A 26,105-nucleotide genomic window follows, 5' to 3' on the forward strand; every position below is an offset into this window, starting at 1 on the left:
TTGTACTGGGACCAATCAGTCTCCCCATCAGTTGAGAGCACAGGAGAGCTAGTCTTCGGACTTAAAGGAGAGGGAGGGCAATCAGTTCTGAAGTCTCCAAATTTTCCCCTTGTTCGCAGGACAAAAGCACAGGCCAGAGATACTGAAGGAAGCTGTTTCCTTTGTGCAAATAGAGGGTTTTGTGAAACAAATTATGCACTTTTTCTCCCTGCCCTCGGCAATGAATCGAACACTTTCCAAATTGGCACCGGGTTTCAGGGATTGCAAAAATGACAAAAAAAAAGTATAAATAGGTAAGTAACCCACACTTTCAACAGTTTGTAAAACTTTTGTTCCAATTTCTGCATAATCGTGCAAAGAAGCACAAACAGTCAACGCACAAAATGCACCAAACTAATGAATGCTTTACAAACATAAACAGAAGTTGCTGGAAAAGCTCAGCTGGTCTGGCAGCATCTGTGGAGAGAAATCAGAGTTCACGTTTCGGGTCCAATGACCCTTCCTTAGATGCTTACAGCATCCGAAATTCTTTTGGTTTTTATTAAGTGATTTTTTAAAATCTTGACCACACACAAATAAACCTACATCAGAATCTAACCAGTACATTTCTCTTTCAAATTAAGTTCAACAATTTTGCTCTGAAGAACTGAACAGTACCTCTGCCCCTGGAACATTTTATTTGGAAATACATGCACTCACTTCCATTGCATTGATTTGTGGTTTCATTTCCCATGTGAACGTTACATGTTCAACATATTGTTTCATAGTGAATGCCGATTTTATTCAACTATGATCGAAGAACATTACTCGTAATTTACACTGCCGGCCAGACCACTGCTTCGATGTGAAGTCACAGGGACACATGGCTGAACATTACGGGACATAGATAGACAGTATCAGTTCAGGAAGGCAGCTCTCCACTGCTTTCTCAAGGGCATCCAGGGATGGACAATAAATGCTAGTCCAGCCAGTGACACCCACATCCTATGAAAGAATAGCTAACAATCTGAGAGAAAGGATTAGCAGTCAGTGAGGAGCTTCGTGAGCACTATAAGATACGGTAAATTCTCCACAGTCCCAGAGAACAACAGGACTTATCTCTCATTAGAGAGAGATGGCTGGTGGTGGTTTAATCTGAGGGTCACTGTGCCTTAGATGAGGGGAAAAGGTTGTAAAGGAGAGTCCTTCATGATAACCTCAGCTGGTGCTGTTGGCATCACTAACTAGGCATCCAGCCAACTAAGCTATCCGACCCCCAAGCAGTAAAAGCACCCAAATGCAACAGTTGGTCTGAGAGGCCTCTGTCTGTTACTTCACATGGGCTTGGAGGAAGCTAGATCAAAAAAGAAAGTGAACTTTTTGCTTTAATGTGGATGGATGAATCTAAATGAACCAACTCAGGGTTGCAATAGGTGATGCTTCAGGATGCCAAAGCAGCTGTGAAGTTGTAGTGATCAGAACAGGGGGCAGATAGATCTCATTGACAATGAGATGCGTGATTGGAGTTGTTAACCTGGTCCAATCAGGGAGCCCTGGCTGACTGATATAAACCGGAGATTTTTCTGCTCCTGGGCCTGGCCAAACTGGCCATCAACAGGTCCAGGCAGCGGGCCGTGGAGGGGGTCGTTAGGGACGACTGCCTGCCCCTCTTCCGGGGTTACGTAAGAGCCCGGGTGTCTCTGGAGAAGGAGCACGCGGTGCCCACCAACACCCTGGAATTGTTCAGGGAGAGGTGGGCGCCGCAAGGAGTGGAGTGCATTATTTCCCCGTCCAACTCTATTTTGATTTAATCCCTACCCTCCCCTTCACTGTTTTGATCACATAGCATTGCCCTTTGATGTGAAGGGCAGTGCTTGTCACTGGCCACTCGGGTGTTTTTCATATCTTCCTGGTGGTGGAAATTGAATAAAGATTCGTGCACCTTGTGTTTCTCACTGTGTCTCACACCTGCACACACACACCATGGGTGCAGGGGAAAAAATAAGCACCACCGCAGTTAGGCGGTAGTGTGGGGTTTAAAAAAAATAAACCGGAGATTTTATGTGGAACTGGGATTTGAGGTTTGTCCTCATCTCCCTGTAAAATGGTTGAATGGTAGGGTTTGGGGCTAAGCTTTGCTGCTCCTCTCCCTTGTAAAATTGCTGTCTTTTGTGTACAGCTGTAAATGTTTTTTTGTAAACTGTTAACAAAAAAACCGGAGATTGGGATTTGAGGTTTGTCCTCATATCCCTGAAAACTGATTAAACAGTGGGGATTGGGGCTGGCTTTGCCATTCCTTTCCTTTGTAAAATTGCTGTTTCTCTGTATACTGCTGTTACTGTTAACTGTTTTTTTTTGTAAACTGTGTATTGTTTAATAAAATAATATACCCAGAAAAAATACCGGAGATTCAGAGTGTCCCCTCACTCTAGGGACAGGCTCTGAGCTAACTGGTCAGAGCCCATGTACTGTGCACACATGAATAAAGGGTGATGGGATCCTAGCCTCTGAGCCATTATTTAGTGGTGAAATCCTCACTTGCTGAGATGGCTCCAGGAATACGGTATACAGTTTTGGTCTCTTTATATGAAGACAGACGTACTCGCCATAGGGAAGAAGTGAAATGGCAATTCACCAGACCAACCTCTGATTGCCAGGCATGATTGGTTTATGAGAAGAGATTGAAGGAAGTTGGCTTCTATTCCTGAGAGTTTCACATAATGAGCATTGATCTACAAAACTCTTACAAGGTGTCACAGGTGGATATTGGCTAGATATATGAGGACTGCAGATGCTGGAAAGTCAGAGTCAACCCAGGGGACACAGTCTTAGGATAAGGAGCAGGACTAAGATAAGGAGGAATTCCTTCACTCAAAAGGTCGTGAAGTTTTGGAATTCTCCCACCCAAAGAGGCTCTGGTGGCTCAATTATTGAATATATTCAAGACAAAATTTGATAGGTTTCTGGATACTAGTGATCTCAAAAGATAAGGGAATCCTGTGCAAAATAGCATTGAGGTAGATGATTAGCCGTGACCTAATTGAATGGCACAGTAGACTCAATGGGCTGAATAGCCTACCCCAGTTCCTATGTGGATACCAACTTAAAGATGGATTATAGGAAAGATTCAAATGCAGTCAAAAACATAGGCTGCAACTCTGAACAGGCCACTCAAAACCACAAAACAAAGTAGAAGTCTAAGTACAAATTAAACAAAAAATGCAATTAAAGGTTCATAAACAATTTATCAAAGCAATTAAGCATTTTGTGCTTTCAAACAGCCAAACTCAAACAACTTGATACTGAGAATGATACATTTTATTTCTGCTAAACTCATTAAAACATTCAATATTTAAGCATATCCTTATTCCTTCACATTGTTACTCTCCCCATTTCTCTAACAACGTAAGGAAGTTGTGATCATGGCAACAGGTTAAATATCAGCAGGTGAAGCAGCAAAATAACGAGGGGTGAGGTTTCTTTTTAAATGAAAATAGAAGTGCTGGTTTTGCAACATAATGTACAACTCCCCTTTACAAATTCCTGGGAAACACAGTTTCCTAAACACACATTTCCCGAGAATAATTTTATGACTGAAACAAACAAAGCATGAACTGAGCAGGACGCACCTCCAAAAATGACCCTTTAACACGTAAAGAACAGCTACCATGCCAACCAATGTCAGAATGGTTTGTTATTCCAGCTGGGTCAGTGTATACGTCTTCTGGAAAAGGGCTAAGAATCATAAAAACCTGAATGTTTCTGCTGGGTCCCACACAAGCAGAAACCTTCAGTTATTACAAAACACAAACAGAGGAAAAAGAGAATAACTTTCAGGCCTGAACAAGGTAAGAGGGAAGCAACAGGAAGTCAGAACATGAATGGGTCATTTGGCCTACCTAGCCTATTCGAGTAGATCACAGCTGATCTTCTAGCTCAACACCAATGCTCCACACTATCCCCACATCACTGGATAGATTTACTACCAAAGAATCAATCTTTGTTCTGAACATGATCAATGACTGAGCTGTTGTAATTGTAACAAGGTCAGCAAGCTGGACCTCAGAATATGAGTTCCTCGATTGCGGCTCATAATCTGGTCTAATCTGAGAGCCCTATCTGACAGATAAAGAGGGGTGATGTCAGAGATGCTGACGCTCTGGTAGCTGACCCTGAATGAGGCAGTGCTAAAGTTAAGGACTGTAATTAAAATGTGACTCGGTGATGGACACTAGCCTCTGTGGAGTTATTTCAGCGTGTCCATGAGCTCTCTGGATGCAGAATTCCACAGATTCACCCCTTGGGCAGCCCACACCACCACAACTGAGTAAAGTGTGAGCCACAACTTTGTAAGACTGGGCTGGAGGTCTGGATGAAAGTGGAGAGCATAAAATGACAGAAACATTGCTGTAAAGTTGAGGCAGCAAAAAACATAAATGACCATGAAAGAAAGTTGTAGCTATTGGAAATAGGTGTTTAAACAAAATGCCACAAAGACGCATAGCTGTGTGGGCAAGGAGAAAGGATGGCATCAGAATATATGACATGGGAGCAGCAGCAGGCTATTCAGCCCATCCCAGCTGCTCCCTCATTCAATAAGATCATGGCTGATCTGTTTACATTTCAAATTTCTTATTTCCATCTATCTCCAATTGATCTTTGAGTCCTCTGCCTAACAAGAAACTCTCCTCCTCTACCTTCAAGATATTCACTGTCACTGTCACCTTTCCAGGCAAAACGTTCCAAAGTCTCAAACCCTCTGACAGAATAACATTATCCTCATCTCTGTTCTGAAAGTGTGACTGCTAATTTTAAAGCAGTGGCCCCTGGTTCCCTTCCCCACCCACCACTCAGGATTTTATATACTTCAATCAACCCATCCTCACTCTTCTACACCCTGTGGAAACAAGGCCCAGTCTATCTAACCTAAAACAACCCAGTCATTCCAGTGATCAATCCAGTAAAGCTCCTCTGAACTACTTCCAGTGTATTTATATCCTTTCTTAAATAAGGAAACCAAAACTGCGCATTTTACTTGAGATGTGATCTCACCAATGCCCTGTATAACTGAAGCAGAACATTCTATGTTTAGCTCTCCTCCTACTAAAGACTAACATACCATTAGCTTTCCTGGATATCTGTGCACCTGCAAACTAGCCTTATATGACTGTGCAACACCCCAGATCCCTCACCCAGCTTGACATTCAGCAGTCACTCTCCATGTAAATAACACTCATTCCTCATGTCAAAGTGAACAATTTCACTTGTACCTACATTATAATTCAACTGCCAGACTTTTGCCCACTCACTCAATCTATCTCTACCCATCTGAAAACTTTTTATATCGTCTTCACAACATACTTTCTGACCTACCTTGGTGTTGCCCTGCTGATGTAGCCACCATGCATGCCTTGACTATAGAAGGAGGTATCACAGGAAGGAATGTTCCTGGGCCAAACCTAAAGGCTAACTTTTCAGCCATCACAAGCTTAAGCAACATCAAAGTGCTCACAACCAGTGAAGCAACATCCTATCTACCTGCTCAGGAGGGCACTAAATATCCCAGGGCATCAATCTGAAGCAAAATCATAGAGCTCTCCCCGGCAAAGATTCAACGCTCAACCATCACTATCATCTCATTACCACATTACTGTTCGTGAGAGCTTGCTGTACACAAACTGTGATGCTTGCATCAGAACAAAGGCCACACTACACACCTACTTCATTGCTTGGGAAGATGTCCCCAGTGGCTGTGAAAGGCACTACATAAATGCAAGGTTCATTTGTCAGCAGATGGTGAGCTCAGTGTAGATGACCAGCATGTTTACCTTCCTTGGGGCACAGGATCCAGAAGGTATGGAACATCAGACTGGTTTGGAAATCCACTGGTGCATAACATATTAAACACTATGATTTGCACCATTCCTTGCTTCACCATACTCTCTCACACTAATCCTCCACAAACTTGTCTCAGTGCCTGTTATAACAGACAGCCCTCAATTAATAAGTGTGATTAAATTCAGATAATTCCACAGCTGCCCTCTTAAAGATTTAGACACAACTGAAGAACGCCATTCTCCTGAGCAGCAAATCGCACTGTGTACATTGAAGCAATCTCCACTATTGGTAAGACACACGCAACTGGAAAGCATAGGGAGAGGCACTACGCAGCGACAGCACTGGATTGCCAAAGAGGAATTGATAGTAGGCCAATGAGCACAAGGTAAGGACATGCTGAGGACCAGTGCCTGTAATATATGGGTCCCCTTAGTACTGATGATTGGTTATTGTTGCCATGCACACTATATTGGACAACGAATTGCATGGGGAGAGCCCAATGCACCAACACTGGCTTATTGATAATATGCATTTAGTTCTAACACTGAACTTATGGCCACACCAATGGTATTTGCAATCATGACCTTGGTTAACCAGGCCAAGCCACAGTGTAACATTTCTCATGAATGCCTGCACTGTTGCTGTAGAGGTTCCTGTGTTCAAAAATTCCAAGGTGAAATTCCAACACAGACTGTTTCCACCTTTGACAGAGGGCTGTAAGGCAGCTGTAAGACACTCCAAAATCAACAGGCGTCCTGACGAAATGCCCGCTCTCCTGTGCGGTGTAGGCACAGTCACAGGATCTTGTCAGTTGAGCACACTGCATAGACTGGGTCCTAACAAACAACAGCAAGTGAGATCCCTGGTCAGGGTGTAAGGCAGCAATTACAGGGCTGGCTACTAGAACAGTCCTGCCTGCAGCTTGTTGGTCAGCAATGCCACCATCCGTCAATGCTACCTTGGAGACAGATTTAGTACAGCGTTAGCCCAGGGACTGAATGAGTGAGGGACGTCTTTCACTGCTACGAGGATAACTTTGAACTTTTCCTCCTCACTAACAATGGGGGACAATGTTAACCAAATCCATTGATATTAATGGAGCAAAAAAACTTGGCCCTTCCATCTCCTCCAACTGATGGAAGATAACATTCACCCCAAAAAATCAAATGGAGCCTGGAAATGAATATTCATTCTTCAACTGACTGACTGTGCAGCTGAAGTGTATCCCACAAATTCAGCGTCCATCACCAGGCTATACCGAGCAATATTATTAGTCTAGTAATTCTGAAAATGAAAACTCACGAGTATTAGACGGGAATAAAAAGTTTGCAGTAATTTCCACCAACACTATTAAACCTGTCTTCCCTCATCCAGAGTTCTCTGCATCCTCTACTAAAAGGGGCAATCCCACTCTCATTGGCCATATTCCAAGACATTAGCCAAGCCATTCTTCATTGTAGGAACCAAGAACATAAGGACTAGAAGCAGGACGAGGTCATTCAGGCCCTCACGTCGGCTCTGTCATTCAGTAAGATTGTGGATGATCTTCAACAGCAACTTCATTTTCTTGCCCTATCCCCTTCTCCCTTGATTTCTAAGCATCTATTAATCTCAATAGTGAGTGAGTAAGGTGTTAATTTACATCTTATTAAAACCTGTGTTAAAATTAAGCCTGAGAGATTTTTACTCAAAAGTATTGACTTTTTAAAAAGGTAATCACACAGAAAGTCAGTAACAATAACTATCATGAGTTCAGTTGGAAGAGCTTACACTTTCTGATGCTGAAGGAGGTGGATTTTCAAGCCCCGCTCCGAGACCCGGGCACTTTGTTTGGATTGAGATGAGTGTGCAGTCCTGAAGGAATTCTGCATTATCAGAGCTGCTGTCTTCCAGACAAGACATCCAGCCAATTCCCAGCTCAACCATTCCATTATTCCAGGTGACGTTAAAGATTCCATCACCTCCTTACCCTCCCCCATGAGGCAGACCACAGTCATTGCGACCGAGGACTGACTCCAGGCAGAAAACAGAAAAAGAAAACTGTGAGCAAATTGGCTTCCTCATTTCGTGTCATTCCTTGAACTCGAAGTACCACAAAGTCACTTTCGGATTAATTTTTTTTGTCAACAATAAGTTCTCCCAAAATGTGCATAAAGCAAGATCCATGTCTTAGCTACTTCACACATCAAGATTACAAAGTCCTTACAGTGCAGAAATACGCCATTCACTCCATCTGGTCCATGCTGGTACTTAAGCTCCACATGAACAGTTTCCCACCCTACTTCGTCTAATGACATCAACATTTTGTTCAAATCCTTTTCCTACCTTGTACTCATCCTCCCCTACCATTCCTAATGAAAGGACCTGCCCAAAACGTCGAATCTCCTGCTCCCTGGATGCTGCCTGACCTGATGTGCTTTTCCAGTGTCACACTGTATCGACTCCCCTACTTGTAGCCATCTAGCTTCCCCATAAATGCAGCCACACTGTCCAGTATTCCATCATTCCTAAATCAGCTTTGCCCAAGTCCAAGAGCCATTAACTGAACGGTGATGATCCTTGTCTTAATTTTACTTTTTAAGAAATTATTATATATGACTTCTGACATTGATGTAGGCACCATAGTGGGGTGACTTACAAAACTTTTCACTGAATTTTTCATGTAAAAGTAGAAGCAACAATAAATTTCTATTGTATTCTATTCTATGTGATACAGAGTTTCACATTTATTCATCGTTGGGAATGAAAGCTTCTCTCTGGATTCATCAGTGGCTATCAATATAATCGTGGGCTCTAAACTTGGTCTTTCCACAAGTGGAGTGGAGACATCTCCTCTATATCTATCCCATCAAACCCCTTTCCTAAAGTTAACGACCTTCTTTTGGTCATCCTTGAATCACCTCTCAGTTCCAGTGTATCTTTATTGCACCCACTTCAGGAACTCCATATCCTTTCTAAAACACATAGTCCAGAACTGGTCACAGTACTCCAAGTGGGGCATATTAAACTTCCTGATGAAGGGCTTATGCCCGAAACGTCGATTCTCCTGCTCCTCGGATGCTGCCTGACTTGCTGTGCTTTTCCAGCACCACACTCTCGACTCTAATCTGTAACATTTGCAGGTGTCACTTTCTCCTAGATTAAACTTCTGTGTAAATTCAACCTGATTTCTCTGGTTCTCAATTCCAAGCCGGTGTCCCATTTGCTCTTTCATGTTTTCTATTCTGCCTATGTTACTAATTTCAAATACCTTGGATCCCTTGGCTTCTCAGCCACACTACACAGCTAATTTCCAAGGATTATGTGACCACCGCCTGCTTCCCATGTCAAAATGTGCCACGACAGACTTCTGCGTATACTGAAAGTAATCTATTTCTAACAAACCCATTCTGCACATTTATTGATGTCCCCCTGTTTTTGTTATAGTCCACCTCTGTACTAAGTACACCCTGAGATATCGTATCATCTGCATATACTCTGTTGTAGGTCAAATAAAATCAGAGGGTTTAGAATATGGATTAAGTGGGACCACTTAAAAGACAAAAACTTTGGGAGTCTGAAGGAATCTGAAGAAAAGAAAGCGGAGATTGAAGTGGATGGCATAGCTCTGGAATGAGTAGATAGATTTTCTCTGTTTAGGGCAGATGATAAGAGAAGAGGGCAGATGTGATGCGGAATTTAAAATGACGGGAGAGATCGCCAGATGTAATCTTGAGGAGATGAAGGATGTGTTAACAAAGAAGAAAATTCAAGCTTGAAACAAGAGGAAGCAATTTGTAAGATGCCACATTCCATCCAATTTCCCATCCATCTCTGAAACCTAAGTAACAGAATCACTGCAGTGTAGAAGGAGGCCATTCAGCCTACCATGCCTGTACTGGCTCATTGAACGGGCATCATGTCTTGAGCTATTTTCCCCATACACTTGCACAAAATAATCATTCAATGCTCTCTTGAATGCCTCAACTGGAACCTGGACAATGAGTACAATTTATGGAAGAAAATGGAAGATTTTTGAAATGGGGAGGCTCAGAAGTAGATTGAAGAATTCTATGTACAGGTCGCAAGGCAAATGCAGATGCACTTGTGAAAAGAGCTCTTAAAAAGTGACATTTAAAAAACTAAAACTTTCACTATTTTGGCCACAAGAACATAAAATGCTGGAGAAACTCAGCATTGTAGACAGAAAGACAGAATTAATGTTTCAAGTCCAGTGGCCATTTATCAGAACCCTTTCTGACAAAGGGGTCACCGGACTTGAAATATTAACTCTGTTTTTCTCTCTCTGCAGATGCTGCTGAGTTCCTCCAACACTTCCTGTTTTTGTTCCACAGTTCTTTGTTTTTACTCTAGCACTTTGGCCATTTGATCAGAGGTGAAAAGCTGCAGATATCTCCCTGAGAGGGCAAAGGGCAGCATATGAGGGCCTGACCCAGGTGCAATTGGATGATGGCTGTTACAGAGCAGTTGTACAAGAGCTTGAGTGAAAATTTGAGCCAGGTGTAGAACAGGTGAGCAGGATGTCTTATGACAGGACAAGATACAAGCAGCAGTAACACATTTGGAAATTCCTGAGTCCACGTTTTAAATGGTGAATGACAATGGTCTCAACACTGACCCTTGTGGAGCACCACATCCAAACTCTGACTTAATCTGAACAACTAAGGACATTATAGTTAGTCTTATTTCTGTCAGATTAGCAGAGTGCTATAGTTGCACCAATTTTGCAACATCAACTGTGGTGTAGGTACTTTCCCAAGAAATGTTAAGATTGAGATAAGGATGCAAACCAACAGCAGAATCAAAATAGGAGGAAGAGGGAAAGAATCAGGAGAGAGCTTGATTGCAAAGACAGGGATTAAGAAAGTGTTTCAAGAGAATTGGGTATTTAGGAACCCCCCCCCCCAGGACTAGGACTGCTCAGCACACCCAGTGTGAGCACTGAGCTGTTTCTGAGGAAGAATACTGCTGTCAGGTTTGAAAGTGATGGGAACACATTTCATGCACATGGAGCCAATAAAAAGGTCATCGAGCTTTGAGGCAAGGACAGGTAGCTGAATGATCAGAAGTTGGCAAGGGAGACAGTCAAGGTCATGGAAATTGGGTCTCACACAGCAGACACAATTACATCTGTCTGAATTGAACTGAACTGTATCAGGTTATTAACTTAAAACATACATAATATATGCAGCAAATAAAAATTTAAGACCTTACCACCCAATGACACTGATACCAAAATCAGGTAACATAATAAGTTTGCATGTACCACGCACACTTGGAGCTCCTACTGAAGTTCCATTAACCAAAAGGTAATGTGCTTTGACTAGAATAATAAATGCAGTTTCATATCACATGACTTGATGAAGGTTTATTATATGAAGCTTAAAATAACACCCACACCCTGTGAATCATCAGCAGCTAATTCACAAATCTGTCCAATAACCAGAGGCGTATTGCATTTACTGTATATAAACAGATTTGATTCCTGCATTTACACATTGATACATGTCATATTGCACAGACCATGCTTATCTGTCATCATTAATTGTTTTCTGCCTATAGATTCTCCAAACCAAATTCCATGATTCTACAAACTGAAGGAGAACAAGATAAAATTTTGCAAAATGAGATGACTAATTATCTCTATACTTGGAAAGTATCAGAATTTAATGAAAGGAAATATTGTTTTATATATAATACCATTTAGGCTATTGGTAGCTGGTACTGTAATGGTAATGCTGTAGCTGCTACTGGGTTTTAACTGATAAAACAAAATGGGTTCTTTAATAAAGTGTTTTCTAAAATTTCCCTCAATTTACATTTTTCTTGCTACATAATTTGCCACACACTTATGTCACAGAAATCTTGTAATTTCCCAAGGCCAGGGGATTAGTATAAATCATAATCTCAATGCTACACTTAACAAGCTAGTTATGAGCTAACAAAGTGTAAATGCCAAGTCATAATTTTAATAGCTCAGCTCTTTTGTTTTAATTCAAATTAAGGATCAAATTTTCTGATTGGGACTCATTAAAATTGGCATGTCACTCTCTTGATCTTTTGTTAGGCCAGACATAAATAAAAATCTGTCTCAAGTTAATTTCATTACTTTTGTAGGTTGATAAAAAAAAATCACAGATTATAGGCTTCCCCCTGAAAATATGATGAGTTTATTTTGTGACTAAAATATTTCAGAGCAGCATTTTAAAAGAGCCACTTTTATGTACCGTCATAAAGCAAGTGGTCTGTTAGCTTGTTCTGATAAACTTTAATATTTTTTATACATTCATTTCCCCAAGTCAAAGTAAATAAAGCCTGAATTTTTTTTTAAAATTGCAGCTTTGTCATGAATTAGAAGCAAGTGACATATTTTACAACACAGACACCTGTACTTCAGCAAGCAAATGATTACATATTATTACCCAGCCAAAATGTTTAAAATGTAAGAATGCCTACAGAAAACAGTTTAAACAAATCGCCATTCACCTCTTTATATGGCCAAATACATTGTCATAGCGAATACACCGAACTCATTTCAAACAACTGTTCTCTATAAATAAATCCACTCTCCACTTTAACTTCAGTCTGTACAAATAAGGTTTATACAACTGTGTAGTTCCTGTTTCCTGGCCAACTTTAATTGTGCAGTAGAATTCACATCTACTACCAACATGGTTAAAAATCAAATTCACTTCATTATGGCAACATCACTCACTCATAATCGTTTTAATTTGTGCATTGTTCACTGCTGCTAAACACAAGCTACACTCAAATTCCTGCCAAATAAAAGTAACCCATTGAAATCTAAGAGTTAAAGAAATAGTACTTAGGAAAATGTTTGTTCACTGCAGGAGAACTCTGTCACCTTGAGGTACACAGTGCAGATAGGAATAACCTATAAACCCTTTGATTAACATCTTTAACTAGCAAGTGGCTGGTAGGCATGATTCTAATGGAATGTAGTTTAGCCATAAAGGTTACTATGATTTTATCCAGTTGCGACGCTGTCAGTTAGAAATACTCGAATGACATATTCGTATTTTTGTTATCAAATTAGACAAATTTTGCACAAGCTTTTGGACACAGGCTTGGATTAAAGCAGAATATTAAGAACGGAGTTTTGGTTTATTGGAAGCAAGCCCTTTTAGACCGAGTGAAAGCTTTATTCTAGGATGGTGTGCTCTCTAGGGCAGATTACTTTCCAAAAGGCAGCCCCAAGCTATTTTTCTTGTCATATGCTGCTATGTAAGCTTTACATATACAACATAAATTGTTTTCTTTCTTTCTGTTATTTTAATTATCGCCCAGTATTTTCAACATGTACCTGATAATAACCAGATGTGATCAGTGTACCATGAAGCATTGTGCTGTGTGCAACCTTCCACAGTGTGTGACAAAATGTAGAAATGTTGAACAAAATTTGGTTTTCTGGACAATGCTTCAGAGAATAAATTCTATAAAATGTAACATAATACTTTTTAAGGAATTACACTTCAAGCGTTTTGCTATTTTACCTTTCATTCCGAATTAAAACAATTTATGTTTCATGAGAGAATTTAAAATCTATTTAACTACTGTGCTTTATTCCTTCACTATCATTTCTCTGCTGGAAGAGGGAGAAGTTAGTAGATCGCTCATTATAGAATTTTGTTTGTATTAATAAATGTAGAAGGATTTCATTCCTTTCCCATTTTGACTCATTAAAAGAGTGTCTTCTGGAAATATTTAGTAAAATTTCAGAACCCATGTTTGGTATTTTTAGATTCCAGATTGTTGCAAACTCTATGAGATAAAGCAAGAGCTCATGTACAAGACAACATCAGTGACCCAACAGATAACAAAGGTACTGAAAGAAAAATGAAACATGAGCTAAAGAGATTGAGATTTTGGATCAATAGCTTTCATTTAGTAAGCTACAGTTACTGTCAGTTTAAAATGTAAGAAAACCTGAAATGAGAGGAAAAAAAACTCTTTATCCCATATAGACCGTTCCTTTCCATAGACTGCACAAAAAGTGTAGCATTGGCCATAGACTCTTCTGAACTTGTATAGCATCCCAACAGGTTGAACTTCCATAGCCCACAATGAAGATACAACAAAAAAAATTGTTTTACAATATCATACGTTATATATCATTCAACACAGTACTGTACACAGAACTGTGAGGCTAGCTACAAGGCAAAATTTACATGTCATTCTTATGTTATTTCGTTTCCAAATCATGAAAGAAAAATTAAAGATAAAATTATACAAATCTGGGGGAAACAGCATTTACGCATGGCATCTGCCAAAATGTTTATTTATTGTATTTTGCTCCCTGATTAGATTTTAAATTAAATCATAAATTGAATAGTAAAATTAACGTAATGTATCTACTTGAAAAAGATTGGTAAAGCAAACTTTTATTTGAGATCAGTATGTTTATTTGAATTGTTAGTTTTTTTTAAATTTAAAAACATTGTTTATCCTCCACAAGCTGTCACAAAGTAATAATGCTGGCAAAGATTACTAAGAGGTAACTGCAGACTGAGCTTTAACCTATTCAGACAGTACAGACTGAACACATCTGTGGCAGTGACAGCAAAATGCTTGCAATTTAAAACACAGCCAACTGCAAATAACAGAAAGGCACATTCCACATTGCCTTATTAACTATTTCAAAGTGCATACTTCATTTTAAAAATGTTACATTGAAATGTTTCCATTTTGTTCCCAACCCTCAAAGGTTTAAAGTAAATGACAAAGTATATGGACAATCCACCTCCTGAAACCCCCATCACCACAGATACCAGCTAAGTCAATTCACTCCAAGTCAAGAAATGTCAGCGCACACAACATAGAGCAAAGGTTATGGACCCCGACAACACCCCAATACTGAAGACTTGAGTACCAGAGTCTGACCGTTTCCCTTTGTCATTCAGTGGCAATACCATAGTGAATCAGCTACTATCAAAATCCTGGATGTTACTATTAACGTGATACCTACTGGACAAATTACGCAAATGCTGTGCCAATGTAAGCAGATCAGAAGCTGGGAATTCTGCAGTAAGCAACTCACCTCCTGACTCCTCGCAACCTATCTGTTAAAAAGACACAAATCAGTGTGGAATACTATCCAACTACTTGGATGAGTATAGCTCCAACAACACTCAAAAAGTTTGATAACATCCACGACAAGGGAAACTGTTTAACTGGCATTTCATCCACCACCTTAAACATTCACTCACTCCAAAGCTTTAATTGTGTGTCTCATTTGCAAGATGTACCATAGCAATTCACCAAATCATCCTTGATAGTACTAAATAAAAACTCACCATTTCTATCAACTAGAAGACCAAGTGCAGCAAACACATGGCAACAACACTGCCTGAAAAATTCCCCCAAGCCACACCATCCTGATTTGGAAACCTATTGTATTCCTTCTATCATGGGGTCAAAATCCTTAAAGTCCCTCCCCAACAGTACTGTGGGGGATACCCGCACTTCACAGATCACAATTGTTCAAGAGGGCAGCTCACCACCACCTTCGCTGGGGCAATTAGGGATGGGCAATAAATGCTGGCCCATCCAACAAAATCTAAAATCCCATGAGTGAATTAAACATGTACATCAACTCAGACTGTTACCTGATCACAACAAAGGCCAAGAGTACAAAAGAAAATCGGCTAAAAATCAAAGTCAATATTGAAATGCGATGAAAAGAATGTGGGCCAGCTTTACTGTTACAAAGTAACACATATTCAAATACAGAATGACTAGACAAATGTGTTTTGCACCAGACTATATAATAATGGTTAATCCAATAAATTGGTTATTCACAGCATTGTAAAATTACCAGCTTAAACATTTTTACAAAAAACAAAGGTTCTATTACCAGGAACTGCAACCTCTAATCTTTGTTCACACCTCCACAAAAACAAAAAGGAAAGTCTCAATTAAACCGAGAAACACCTAACCCAGAAATTTCAAAACATTTTTATAACACTGTGCAATTGTATCCAAGAACATCATTAATGAGAGAAAAAATATTGCTGAAATATCCTGCATCGAGCGAATGCAATGCCATCAATACGTAAACTAAATTACTATATTCAAATTTGTTTTTCGAGCACACAAAACACAAGTTAGGTCCACAATGTGCTTCATTCATAAGCAGTTTTATTTTAAACTTATAGCAACCAGCATGAGTTAACCATACCACAAATAGACCAGTACCACATCAAATGATGGAACCACCAGATATAACACCTTTGTGACTTATACACCCAGGTCCAATCACTGTTTAAGTATCACAAGCGAACCAACCTCTTCCCTCTTAAAACATATACATGTAACTCGAGCAACAGTTTTAAACAGTCACAAGTCACAATACATCTTGTTCTGTCTAACAAAATTGTGGCAATCCGTAAATTCAGTTCACTAATCTTTACTATTTAATATGCTATAACACTTTATTAGCTTTCACACCTCAAATAAGTCATCAAACGTTACATAAAATTTGGAGCAAAACTCCAAAACAGCTGAGGAATTAAAGATCAATTTGTAATTAAGAGATTAATAATCCAGTTACAACCATCTATACAAACTCCAGACATATTCACAGGGCAAAGAATCTAAAGACAGAGCAACAGATAACAATATTGCAAACAATTGGTGTAACATTTAATCTAATGACAAAACATAGATTTTGATTGTTTGAGCAATGCACATTAATTTCACAATTAGCCTTGTATCTAAGTGAAAAAGTGGAGACCAAGAGAAAAACAGAAATTTAATTGAGATCTCTGCTCTTGCACCAACTATTATTATAAGCAAGGTTCCTGAGTGAGAGCTTTGACAGCTTTTTTGTAACATTGTGTAATCAAATTATATAAAATAAAAATGAGAGAAAGCAATCAAAAATGCATAATAAAGATAACACAGAAAAAAAAACACATCCATTCAGAATACTCTTATTGGAACTATATTTGAACACTTAACACCAGAGCCAAGAACTGTTTGGAATTATTTGTTATCAACATGAGATATTTTTATGAGGATTATTTTATGTTTTCCTTTGAAACATACAAGGGCTACTCTAAATTTAGCAATTTTTGATTTTTATTTTAGTGTAGAAGGAATTAGGCTTGGGGCTTTTACATGAACTCCAGGAACTAAACTTATTCTGCAAGTCCCCAGTGAAACAAATACTCAGTGGATCAAAGCAGGTGATGTGAATCTGCCCTTGAACAGAGACTGGTTGAGGCACAGAAATTAAAGGGAGAGTTTTAGGGCATTTTAGTGCTTCAGATTAATTCTTAAAATTGCTACTTTTTCTAAAATCAAAGTTCTCAATTGTTGTTTGAAATTATTTATACGACTAAAGTTAGTGACACCTTTAACTCAAAATAAAATTCGTTTCAAAAGGTAATCGATTTAAATTCTCTTCCTTCCTGAAATTATACCCAGCTTTCCAATATTCCATTATGGAAGACACTTCAGATAGAATCTGTTCTATATTCCCTTCCCAATATCAAATCGTAAGTTGCAAAATTCCATACACTTTTTAATTTCATGACTATTGCAATCTTTCACCACCCTTTCTATAACATCACACCCCCAACATGCTGCTGTATAAGAACCCAGAAACTTGTATAAGATGAAGGTACAAATACAAATTAGTTGTGCCGCCTGAGTTTTACTCTTGCGCTTAGTACCATTGGAGTTGCTGGATTGTATTTCTTTGGAGAATATGCAAATACAATTTGTGAACAAAATCTCAGAGGAATGTTCATAATTAGAACATCTTTTAGCTGGTTAGCAACTACTTCAAGAGATCCAACGGAGTTATTTTGCGATAGTTTTCTCAGACGGGAGAGAAATCTTTCACAGCTTGTTTTACACAAAGCACCGGCTTTTCTAGGACACCCTCACACCACGCCACTCCCAGGACACAGGCAGCAAGGTACGAGAGAGGTCAGTCAGCCTCCAGCAGCGGCGAGCTCCTCGGATGCCAGGGGGACGAAGTGGCAGGGCCAGGGCGGCTGCGAGCAGGCAGCTGGACGCGGAAACGGGCCCGGAACGCACTCAGACCAGTCCCGTAGGGCAGGACCGGGGCCAGGGTGGTGTCAGAATGGGCAGGATGAGGGTCATGTGGCAGTGCCACTCAGTGTAACAATGGGCATGGTGAGGGTCATGTGGCTGTCAGTGTAACAATGGGCACAGTGAGGGTCATGTGACAGTGCCAGTCAGTGTAACGATGGGCACAGTCAGGGTCATGTGACAGTGCCAGTGTAACAATGGGCATAGTGAGGGTCATGTGACAGTGCCAGTCAGTGTAACAATGGGCACAGTCAGGGTCATGTGACAGTGCCAGTGTAACAATGGGCACAGTGAGGGTCACGTGACAGTGCCAGTCAGTGTAACAATGGGCACAGTGAGGATCATGTGACAGTGCCAGTGTAACAATGGGCACAGTGAGGGTCATGTGACAGTGCCAGTCAGTGTAACAATGGGCATAGTGAGGGTCATGTGACAGTGCCAGTGTAACAATGGGCACAGTGAGGGTCATGTGACAGTGCCAATCAGTGTAACAATGGGCACAGTGAGATTGAAGATTCCTACTGAATGAGGTTGGCATGGGCAATCTGTGGGCAAGGCCGGGTGGTGTGCAATGTGAGATGTGTTTCCAGCCGTCTCCACAATTTCCAAACAGCCAATGAAGAACGGAGCTGGCGGGCAATCACTGACAAACGAGTATAAAACTATCGAGGGCATTTTTTCCGAATATCCCCTCGCTCCGTGGCATGGTTTGGGAAAAGAGGAGTGAATGCAACAGGAACTCAGCTACTGAATCCTCATGCCCCAGTCCAGGGACGGTCCCGTTTCTACACCAACGCTGGCCTCAGGCAGAGCTCGCGCACTCTCTCTGCTTTCTCCAGCAACTCTTTCCAGCCGATTCCTAACGGACCAAGTGTTTGCTGTGAAATGTTCACTGGTGAGGCCTGAAACTGGGTCAACTCCGTTCCGGAGTGGCCGCGGAGTCGAGCAGAGTTTCCCTGTGGAGGGAGAGAGGGAGGACTTCGGGAGTCTATAACAATAGCAACCACCCCCCTCCCAATCATCTAAGAAATGCCAGCCTGAACTAGGTGACAGAGTAAACCCCAGACTGGGACAGTAACTCCTGCCACAACTGAACACAGAAGTAAACATGTGTAGTCTCCAAATAAATTACATTTCATTTTTTTTTCTTCCGACATTGCTGTGAGATGTTTTCAGTTCAATTCATTTGATTATATTTTTGCCAGAGGGTAGACATTAAAAATACATCGAGGATGGGTTAATCTCGTGAAATTTACAGCGCTAATATCACCAATCAGGGCCCTAATGGGAAGGAGAGAGCTTTCAGTGTGTTTTTAAAAAAAGACATGATCGGTGTGAAGCACAATTTTTTCCCGCATTATTTTTTGTATAAACTTTTCTTCACAGACACTCGTGAAATCAAAACCACAAAATATAAACCAGCCTGATTTCTGCTGTTAGCGAAGAGTGGGAAGGGGAAACTGGGGAAGTTTCTCTGGGTAGGAATCTTCGCTTCAATTAAAACTAGAGAGCTCCTTACTGTTATTCTAAGCAGGACGTAGCTATAACTTTTTGTGTGCGAATATCCAGCGCCGGTGCAGTATTTTCCCCGGGTTTAGTTTGAACACAAGTGGGAATGAAACGCCTGTTCAGAGTTGGAAATAGGTGCATTTTTTTAAAAATCCTTCTTATCCGTGGGACATAATGAACAGGGAATCCCGCTGAATCTGAAATCACTCGTTCAGGAGTATTGCCTATCTCCTTGTGATCTGGGGAGTGTGAGAAAGCGGATGTATTTTCCGGGTACCCTCCCTGTCCTGAAGCGGTCATTTCCACCCCCCACTAAAACCGTCCCCAAAATTCTCACACGCGGTAAGAAGTGGAGTCCTGACAATAACCTCACGATGGGATTGTTCAGAGATCGCTGTGTCATTCCCAGCCATCTCCAAACTATATCTAATCACAACTGCTTGTCCCGCAAATACCCCGCATTTATGCAGCATTTGAAGCAGGTTAATTGGGAAACATGTGGGAATGAGAGTCTTGTTCACAGTCTGAACATGGAAAAGTTTATCTGTATGATATTTTTAAACTACATGTACCGAGATAGACAGAAAGCAGATTTGACCAGACTTTGGGAGCTGACACTACCCCATATACCATGAGTTCTGTACATCTTGCTAACTCTGTTTTTAAAATGCTGTGATCCCCCTCCGGCTGTTTCTGGGGTATGAGGAGTAAATGTATTTCCAAATATCACAATGTGGGCGCGGAGGGGGCAGGCTGTAAGGGCTGGCGAGGGTGTCCTGTCTCCGTGTGGGGCTGCACTCACTTGAAAAGGAACCGTCAGATCGAATCCCTACTCTGGATCAGCCGCCTCTCTCTCCTCCCGTTCACCAAGGGCAGCTGGAAGTGTCAGGGATTCCCTGGGATCCCTCCACTCTCCCAGCCTCTTATCCCCCTCAGCAAATGCCTTTCCTCAAAAACGAAACCGTCCCTAAATCTCAAAGCTGCGGGACGGAGCTAGTACCGCGTTCCCAAGGTGCCGGCTCCTTTCTGCAGCGCCTGCCCGAGTCGAGTGCGCTCTGACTGGGCGCCTTCGGGACACGCTCCCGCCCCTGCTTTAGACCGAGCCGCCGCTACAGAGAGAGTCTGAGAGCAACTCACTCACCCCAACCCTAGCGTCTACGCTTCCTTAAACAAAAAAAACAAATAGAAAAAAACAACACAAAGTTGTCGATCACTAAATTCCACCTTTTTCTTTTGTTAAAGTGTGGGGGACCGAGGAAAAAGGTTCATACACACAGTCGGCCCCACAGCAGCCGGAGTTGGTACTTCAGTCTTACCGAAGCTAAAGACAAAATTCTACCCCTTTCTCTCTCTGCAACCCCTACATTACAAACACCATCATCTCAAACACCATCCAGGTCAGCAGCAGCTCCTTGTATTATTTTATTAAAATGACGCCTCAACTACAGCAATGTCCTGAAGGAAACAAAGAGGGAAAACGACACAGGGAAGAGGGTGAGAAAAAATATTATCGGGTCAATTTTACAACCATCAGTCCACACACACACACACACCGACACTAACAACCGGGAAAGCTTCAATATATAATGTCATACATTCTTTCTGACCAAGATTCAAAGGGGTCTTGACAATATGCAAATAACCAGCAGTCAAACAGCGACAGTAGGTATTCCGTGTGCACCCCCCCCCACCCCCCCAAAGCAGCTCTGGCCGTACCTGATCTGTGATATTAACTGATGAAGACCTGGTGATTTCCTCGTTGTCCGATTTGGAACCGCCTTCCCTCTCATCAATGACTAAGTCAATGGGCATTTTCCCTTTCAAGCAGCTGATGTACCGGTGGCAAAAATTGTCACATAATTCGTGCACCTACAATTGGACGATGACAAGAAAATAATAAGGGAAACGATACGCGAGAAAATACATATTTCCTTTTTCAACAAATTCATTCTAGAGGAAGGGACAAGTCCAACTCAGGACTGTGTGACTCGGGTTTCTCAATAGTTGGAAGCACTTGTGAGTTCCCCCCCACCCCACCCAAAGAGACACACGCATCAAGAATTTGGAATAACCGACAAAATAGAGATATCGGTGCAAAATTGGCAGTGACAAGATGATTCACAGCTACAACGCACTCAACACCCCGTGTTAAATTTGCCTGCTCCCGGGGCTGTGCCCATTAGACGTCTGACCTGCATGAATGACATTTAAGGTAAACAGTTTAATTTCGTCTCGTTATTTCATTATAAACCTCTGAACAATTTCGGGCGCACGAAAATGGGATGTGTAGGGTGGCACAGATCGACACTGCTCACGTCTTCAATAAGTACATATGTCCTGGGAGATTTCAGCCATAGGAAACTGCTTACACTTTCTGTCACGCCACCACCCCCCACCACCCCCCAAATAAAAAGTTGGATTTGTCATTTAGATTTGATTAAAATATTCCCCGCGGACTAACAGGAGAAAATATTATGATTTCCCGCCTAATTATTCCGAATCGGCAGATTGTTGACATCTTTAGATCATTTGTAACGTGTGGGCTCGATGGGGGGAGAAAGCGAGGATTTATGTTTTTTTTTAATAAAAAAAAATGGAGCTGATCAAAATTAAACCCCACAGCGAGATTAAAATGAACAAAACGGCGGGGCGTTTGTGGTCAGGGGTTTTAGTGGAATGAATTGTAATCAAAGAACAAGAGAAATGTGAGGCAGGATTGGCTTTGACACTAATTACGAACAAGCCAGACCAAGACATACATGCAAATGGTGCTCGCACTGAGCAGTAATGTTTATAACTATCCAGCAGCTATAGCAAGGAAGCACATACCTTCTCTAACTCCAAAAGGTGAAACCTTAACACTTGTATGGCTTGAATCATCTGAAAGGAAACAGGTAAATATCTATTAGCACCCGGAAACGCACGGGGCTGGGAAACTTCTTATCCTGTTCCCCATTTTTTTAAAACAGTTGCAATAGCAGAATCTTTAGTATTCCCTCCGCGTGAGAGTTTGGGAGAGAAGGGGGCAGGCACGCTGGAGTTGGCTGGTTTGCAAAAACAGGCAATATCATCACTGTTTGTTCCTAAAACCCCCCTCCCCAGCCCCCAATCCCCCCACTCCCAGCTCCTCCAGCCCGACCAACGCCAACAGTCTATATTAACCACACAGGCATGGAACACGGCCGACTAGCGCGCACACACACGAACACGCTTCCCCCTTCTCTTTGCTGCCTCTTAGAAACCCTGTAAACTTTTATTCTCTTTTTTTAAAAAGTAGAAAGGAGTCAGTTGGGGGGTGGAGGGAAGGTGTGCTGTTGTGTGTGCGTGTGTGGGGGGGGGGGTGTCAGAAAGATTTAGCTTTCTTCAGAAAAATAAAATAGAGCGACTCCTTAAATTCATTAGGCCAGATTACTCCCAGCCACCACACACACACACACACACACACCAACCCTTCTCTCTCTTATTTTCTCGTCCTTCTCCCTCCAATCCGGATAATTTAAAGACAGAACGGAACCCTGAATATTAAGGAATCTGCGCCGAGACTCGAAATTTCACGACAGAGGCCAAAAAGCGAAAATTAAATGAAATATATATTGAAAAATCACGCGTCATCTTCAGTGGAGTGACAGCCATACAATAACTGAGTCTGATGGTTATCGCTCCTGACAGTCATAGCTATCACAAAATCAAAAAAATACGCAGATTTGCAATGGATTGTAACGATCACTTTTTTTTTCGCTCTCTCTTTTCTCTCGCTCACTGTCCTCCCCTAACCATGAGGCTGCATTAAACTGACAATAGATTCCCAGCCGTCTCCCAACAAGTCCTGACAATTTGCCACGATAAATATATATTTGTTTTGGTTTTCAGTGGAAACGGTTTCACGAGCTTTTCTGCAGCGACTTCCCTCTACTGAACAAGCGGCCAGGCTTACCAAATTATCCAGCTCAGGGTTGGAGGAAAATAGAGGTTTTTCTGCTCGAATCTAGAGTGGGAAAATAAATACAATTGTCACTTTCCCCCCCGCTCCGCTCCTCAGAGTCGATACATCCAACTAGATTTACAAACTTCCAAAAATCTAATATCACACATTAGCGACAAGGATATTTTACCCAGTATTAGCCCAACAAGTGATTTAATTTCAAAAGGAACACTTTATGATGCATTAATAACTTCTTTCAAACAATTAAAAAACATCAAATATTCACAATTAAAGTTAAACTGACTGCGTTTCCACTGGTAGCAGCAACCTAAATTAAAATGCTCCGATTGTGGTCGGTTCCTACCACTGTCCCAATTCGCATTTTGACACTGTTCTAATTTGATATTGATAACATCTTCAGTTCTGTTTGTCGGCACAAAAAGCGCTCTGTGTAAATCTGTGCCGAACTCTGCTGCAGACCAGGAGAAACTGAGTCTAGTCCACTGAAATTACTGCTACTTTTTCTTCAAGATAAAGTGAAGGTTTTAAGATTGAAGGTGGCGATGTTGGGTGTGCTGACCTGCTTAGCGAAAACTGCTATGTCTTCGTTGAAAGATTCTGATGAACAGACATCACCACCAGCTACCCCCGGTTCGCGAGGAGTACATGTTGCTAATTCACATTTCTCAAAAATTAGTGCTAAAAGTGGGAACAGCGGATGTCTGCAAGAGAGGAGGGAATGTCAAAAAAAAGGGGAAAGAACAAGGCAAAAGGAGATTCGCTTTTGGGTGATCTAGACGGTACAGTATGAACTTTTGTATAACTTACTTGTTGACTGTAGGCTTTACATAAATTACTGGCGTTAAACGTACCGATTGGGGAAAAAAAACACCGCGGTCCCTTCTAACTCTTAGCAAGTCTGTCCCTCTACCGAGCAAGCCAGAAATTAGGAACGAAACGGCCCAGAAATAACCTTTTAAGCAGCCATTTTGGACGCCAATTTTTTCTTTTTACAAAAATACGTATAAAAATATCCAATATCATGTGTGCGCCTCTGAGTTCTCCTGTTATTTACAATCGTAAATGAAATTTAACTCACTCCTAGAGTTCTTTCACAGAACGTCAATTTCATATACAAGTCGAGGCGAAACTTTGTCGGTTTTTTTTTGTGTGTTTAGCATTTTGTTTGAGAATTTCAATGAAAACTAACATGTCACGTGTAAGGTCTCTGCCGTTGGTCACAGAATAGCGTTGAGGAACTCATGGTTTAAAAGGTGTCAGCTACCTACCCGTAAATCGAGTCTTTATCTCTCTTTAATGCATCGTTTACCGAGGAGCCCATGTTTGGTGGTATGGTATTAGCGTGGTTAGTGTGCGGATATTGGTGGCTGTGCAGCGGTGGCCCGTGGTTGAGATGGTGCACAGGTTGCAGAGACCTGGGGGCGTGAGGGTCACCATACATTGTTGTCGGTATCCCTACTCCGTCCATACCACCGTAATGTGAGATTTCGTCATACTATCCAAAACGGAGAGACAGGGAGAGAGAAAGCACCGTGAGGAAAACGGGGAAGAAATCGTGTGTCAACAAAGTTACAGGCACAAAGCGCGCACGTTTGCAAATCGACCAACTTCCTGACAGAACAGAGGCGCGAGAAAATACAACCCCACACACACATACACAGAAAATTAAAGCTTTTCACGGGCATCTAAATGTAGCGCGCTGTCTGCAAATGGATCGCGTTAAATACTCGCTTCAGAAAACGGACCAGTTCAAAAAGTACTCACCCTTTGCGCCATCGGCCTCTGTCCCCGTGTAGCAGCTTCTGTTAGAGTCTGGAAAGGGCCAGTATCAGGCAAAAACACACAGTCCAAAGCCAGATCAAGATTTCCTCAAAGTGCCTTCTGTAGATGATCAGCTGTGTGTGTGTGGTGTGTGTGTGTCTCTCTCTCTCACACACACACACACTCCCCCCCTCCCTCCCCCCCACCCACCCCCACCCAGCCCCTCCACTCTCCCCACAAAGTCTTCAGGTTAACTTAGGTGCACCTCCGGGAAAATATACTGCTGGTCTTCTCCGGCTTGCTAAGCGATGTGGAAATGTCGCCAGTGCAGTACCTGGGAGGATGGAGGGATCTCTCGTTCCCTCCCTCCCTCCCTCCCCCCAACCCCCGACCCCACACACACACACACACACTCCCCGAGCAGCCCGCCACCACCACACCCGCCCCAAACCCCCACACCCTCCAAGCCAGAGAGCGAGAGAGAGAGACCCTCAAACCGAATTGCTCAGCCTCATGGCTTTCTGCCACTTGAGCTGTCAATCAAGGGGAGGCTGTCAAAGGTGGTGAATGAATTATCCGCCGTGCACTTCCACTGGGTAGGGGGGGGGTGGAATTGGGACGGGGAGGGGGCCAGATGGAGGACACCTTGGGTAATGTCAGCGAGGTCTCCCCGCAGGAGCTCCAGCTCTCTCGATCGCCTTCTACTCCCTGGGAGAGACCGGTGCTGGGCTGGGGGCTGGGAGGGAGGACGAGGAGGGAGGGAGGGAGGCTCGGAGGGTAAGGGGGAAACACCAGTCTCACTCTCTCCGGAGTTTGGAGCTGTTTAAGAGGGCCGGACGCTGCCGCCGCCGCTGCCGCCGCCGCTGCGCCCGTGTTGCAGACAGAGGTGGATGTGGGAGAGAATGCTGGAACCCGGAAGCAGTGGTGGCCATAACAGGTCGCGTCTTACACAAGGCGCACTGGACTACCTCATCTCTCTCGCACAGGAGGGGTG

The 26,105-nt window shown here is 42.1% G+C and overlaps 1 protein-coding gene across 4 annotated transcripts in view; it reads right to left on the minus strand.

Moving 5' to 3' along the window:
• Positions 1-25,301, minus strand: part of LOC140483348 (homeobox protein Meis1) — a 302,240-nt gene extending 276,939 nt beyond the window's left edge. For 2 of the 4 annotated variants that reach the window (XM_072581546.1, XM_072581548.1), the window contains exons 1-6: positions 25,115-25,301; positions 24,619-24,845; positions 23,910-24,051; positions 23,342-23,392; positions 22,237-22,287; positions 21,124-21,276 (exon numbers count right to left, since the gene is read on the minus strand). In XM_072581546.1, the coding sequence (XP_072437647.1) occupies positions 21,124-21,276; positions 22,237-22,287; positions 23,342-23,392; positions 23,910-24,051; positions 24,619-24,845; positions 25,115-25,126 (636 nt within the window). In that variant the 5' untranslated portion in view covers positions 25,127-25,301. The remainder of the gene's footprint in view (positions 1-21,123; positions 21,277-22,236; positions 22,288-23,341; positions 23,393-23,909; positions 24,052-24,618; positions 24,846-25,114) is intronic. The other 2 variants (XM_072581547.1, XM_072581549.1) reach the window with 1 other exon arrangement.
• Positions 25,302-26,105: the final 804 nt, after the last annotated feature.

The sequence above is a fragment of the Chiloscyllium punctatum genome, chromosome 11 (genome assembly GCF_047496795.1).
Source record: "Chiloscyllium punctatum isolate Juve2018m chromosome 11, sChiPun1.3, whole genome shotgun sequence".
Classification (NCBI taxonomy): domain Eukaryota; kingdom Metazoa; phylum Chordata; class Chondrichthyes; order Orectolobiformes; family Hemiscylliidae; genus Chiloscyllium; species Chiloscyllium punctatum.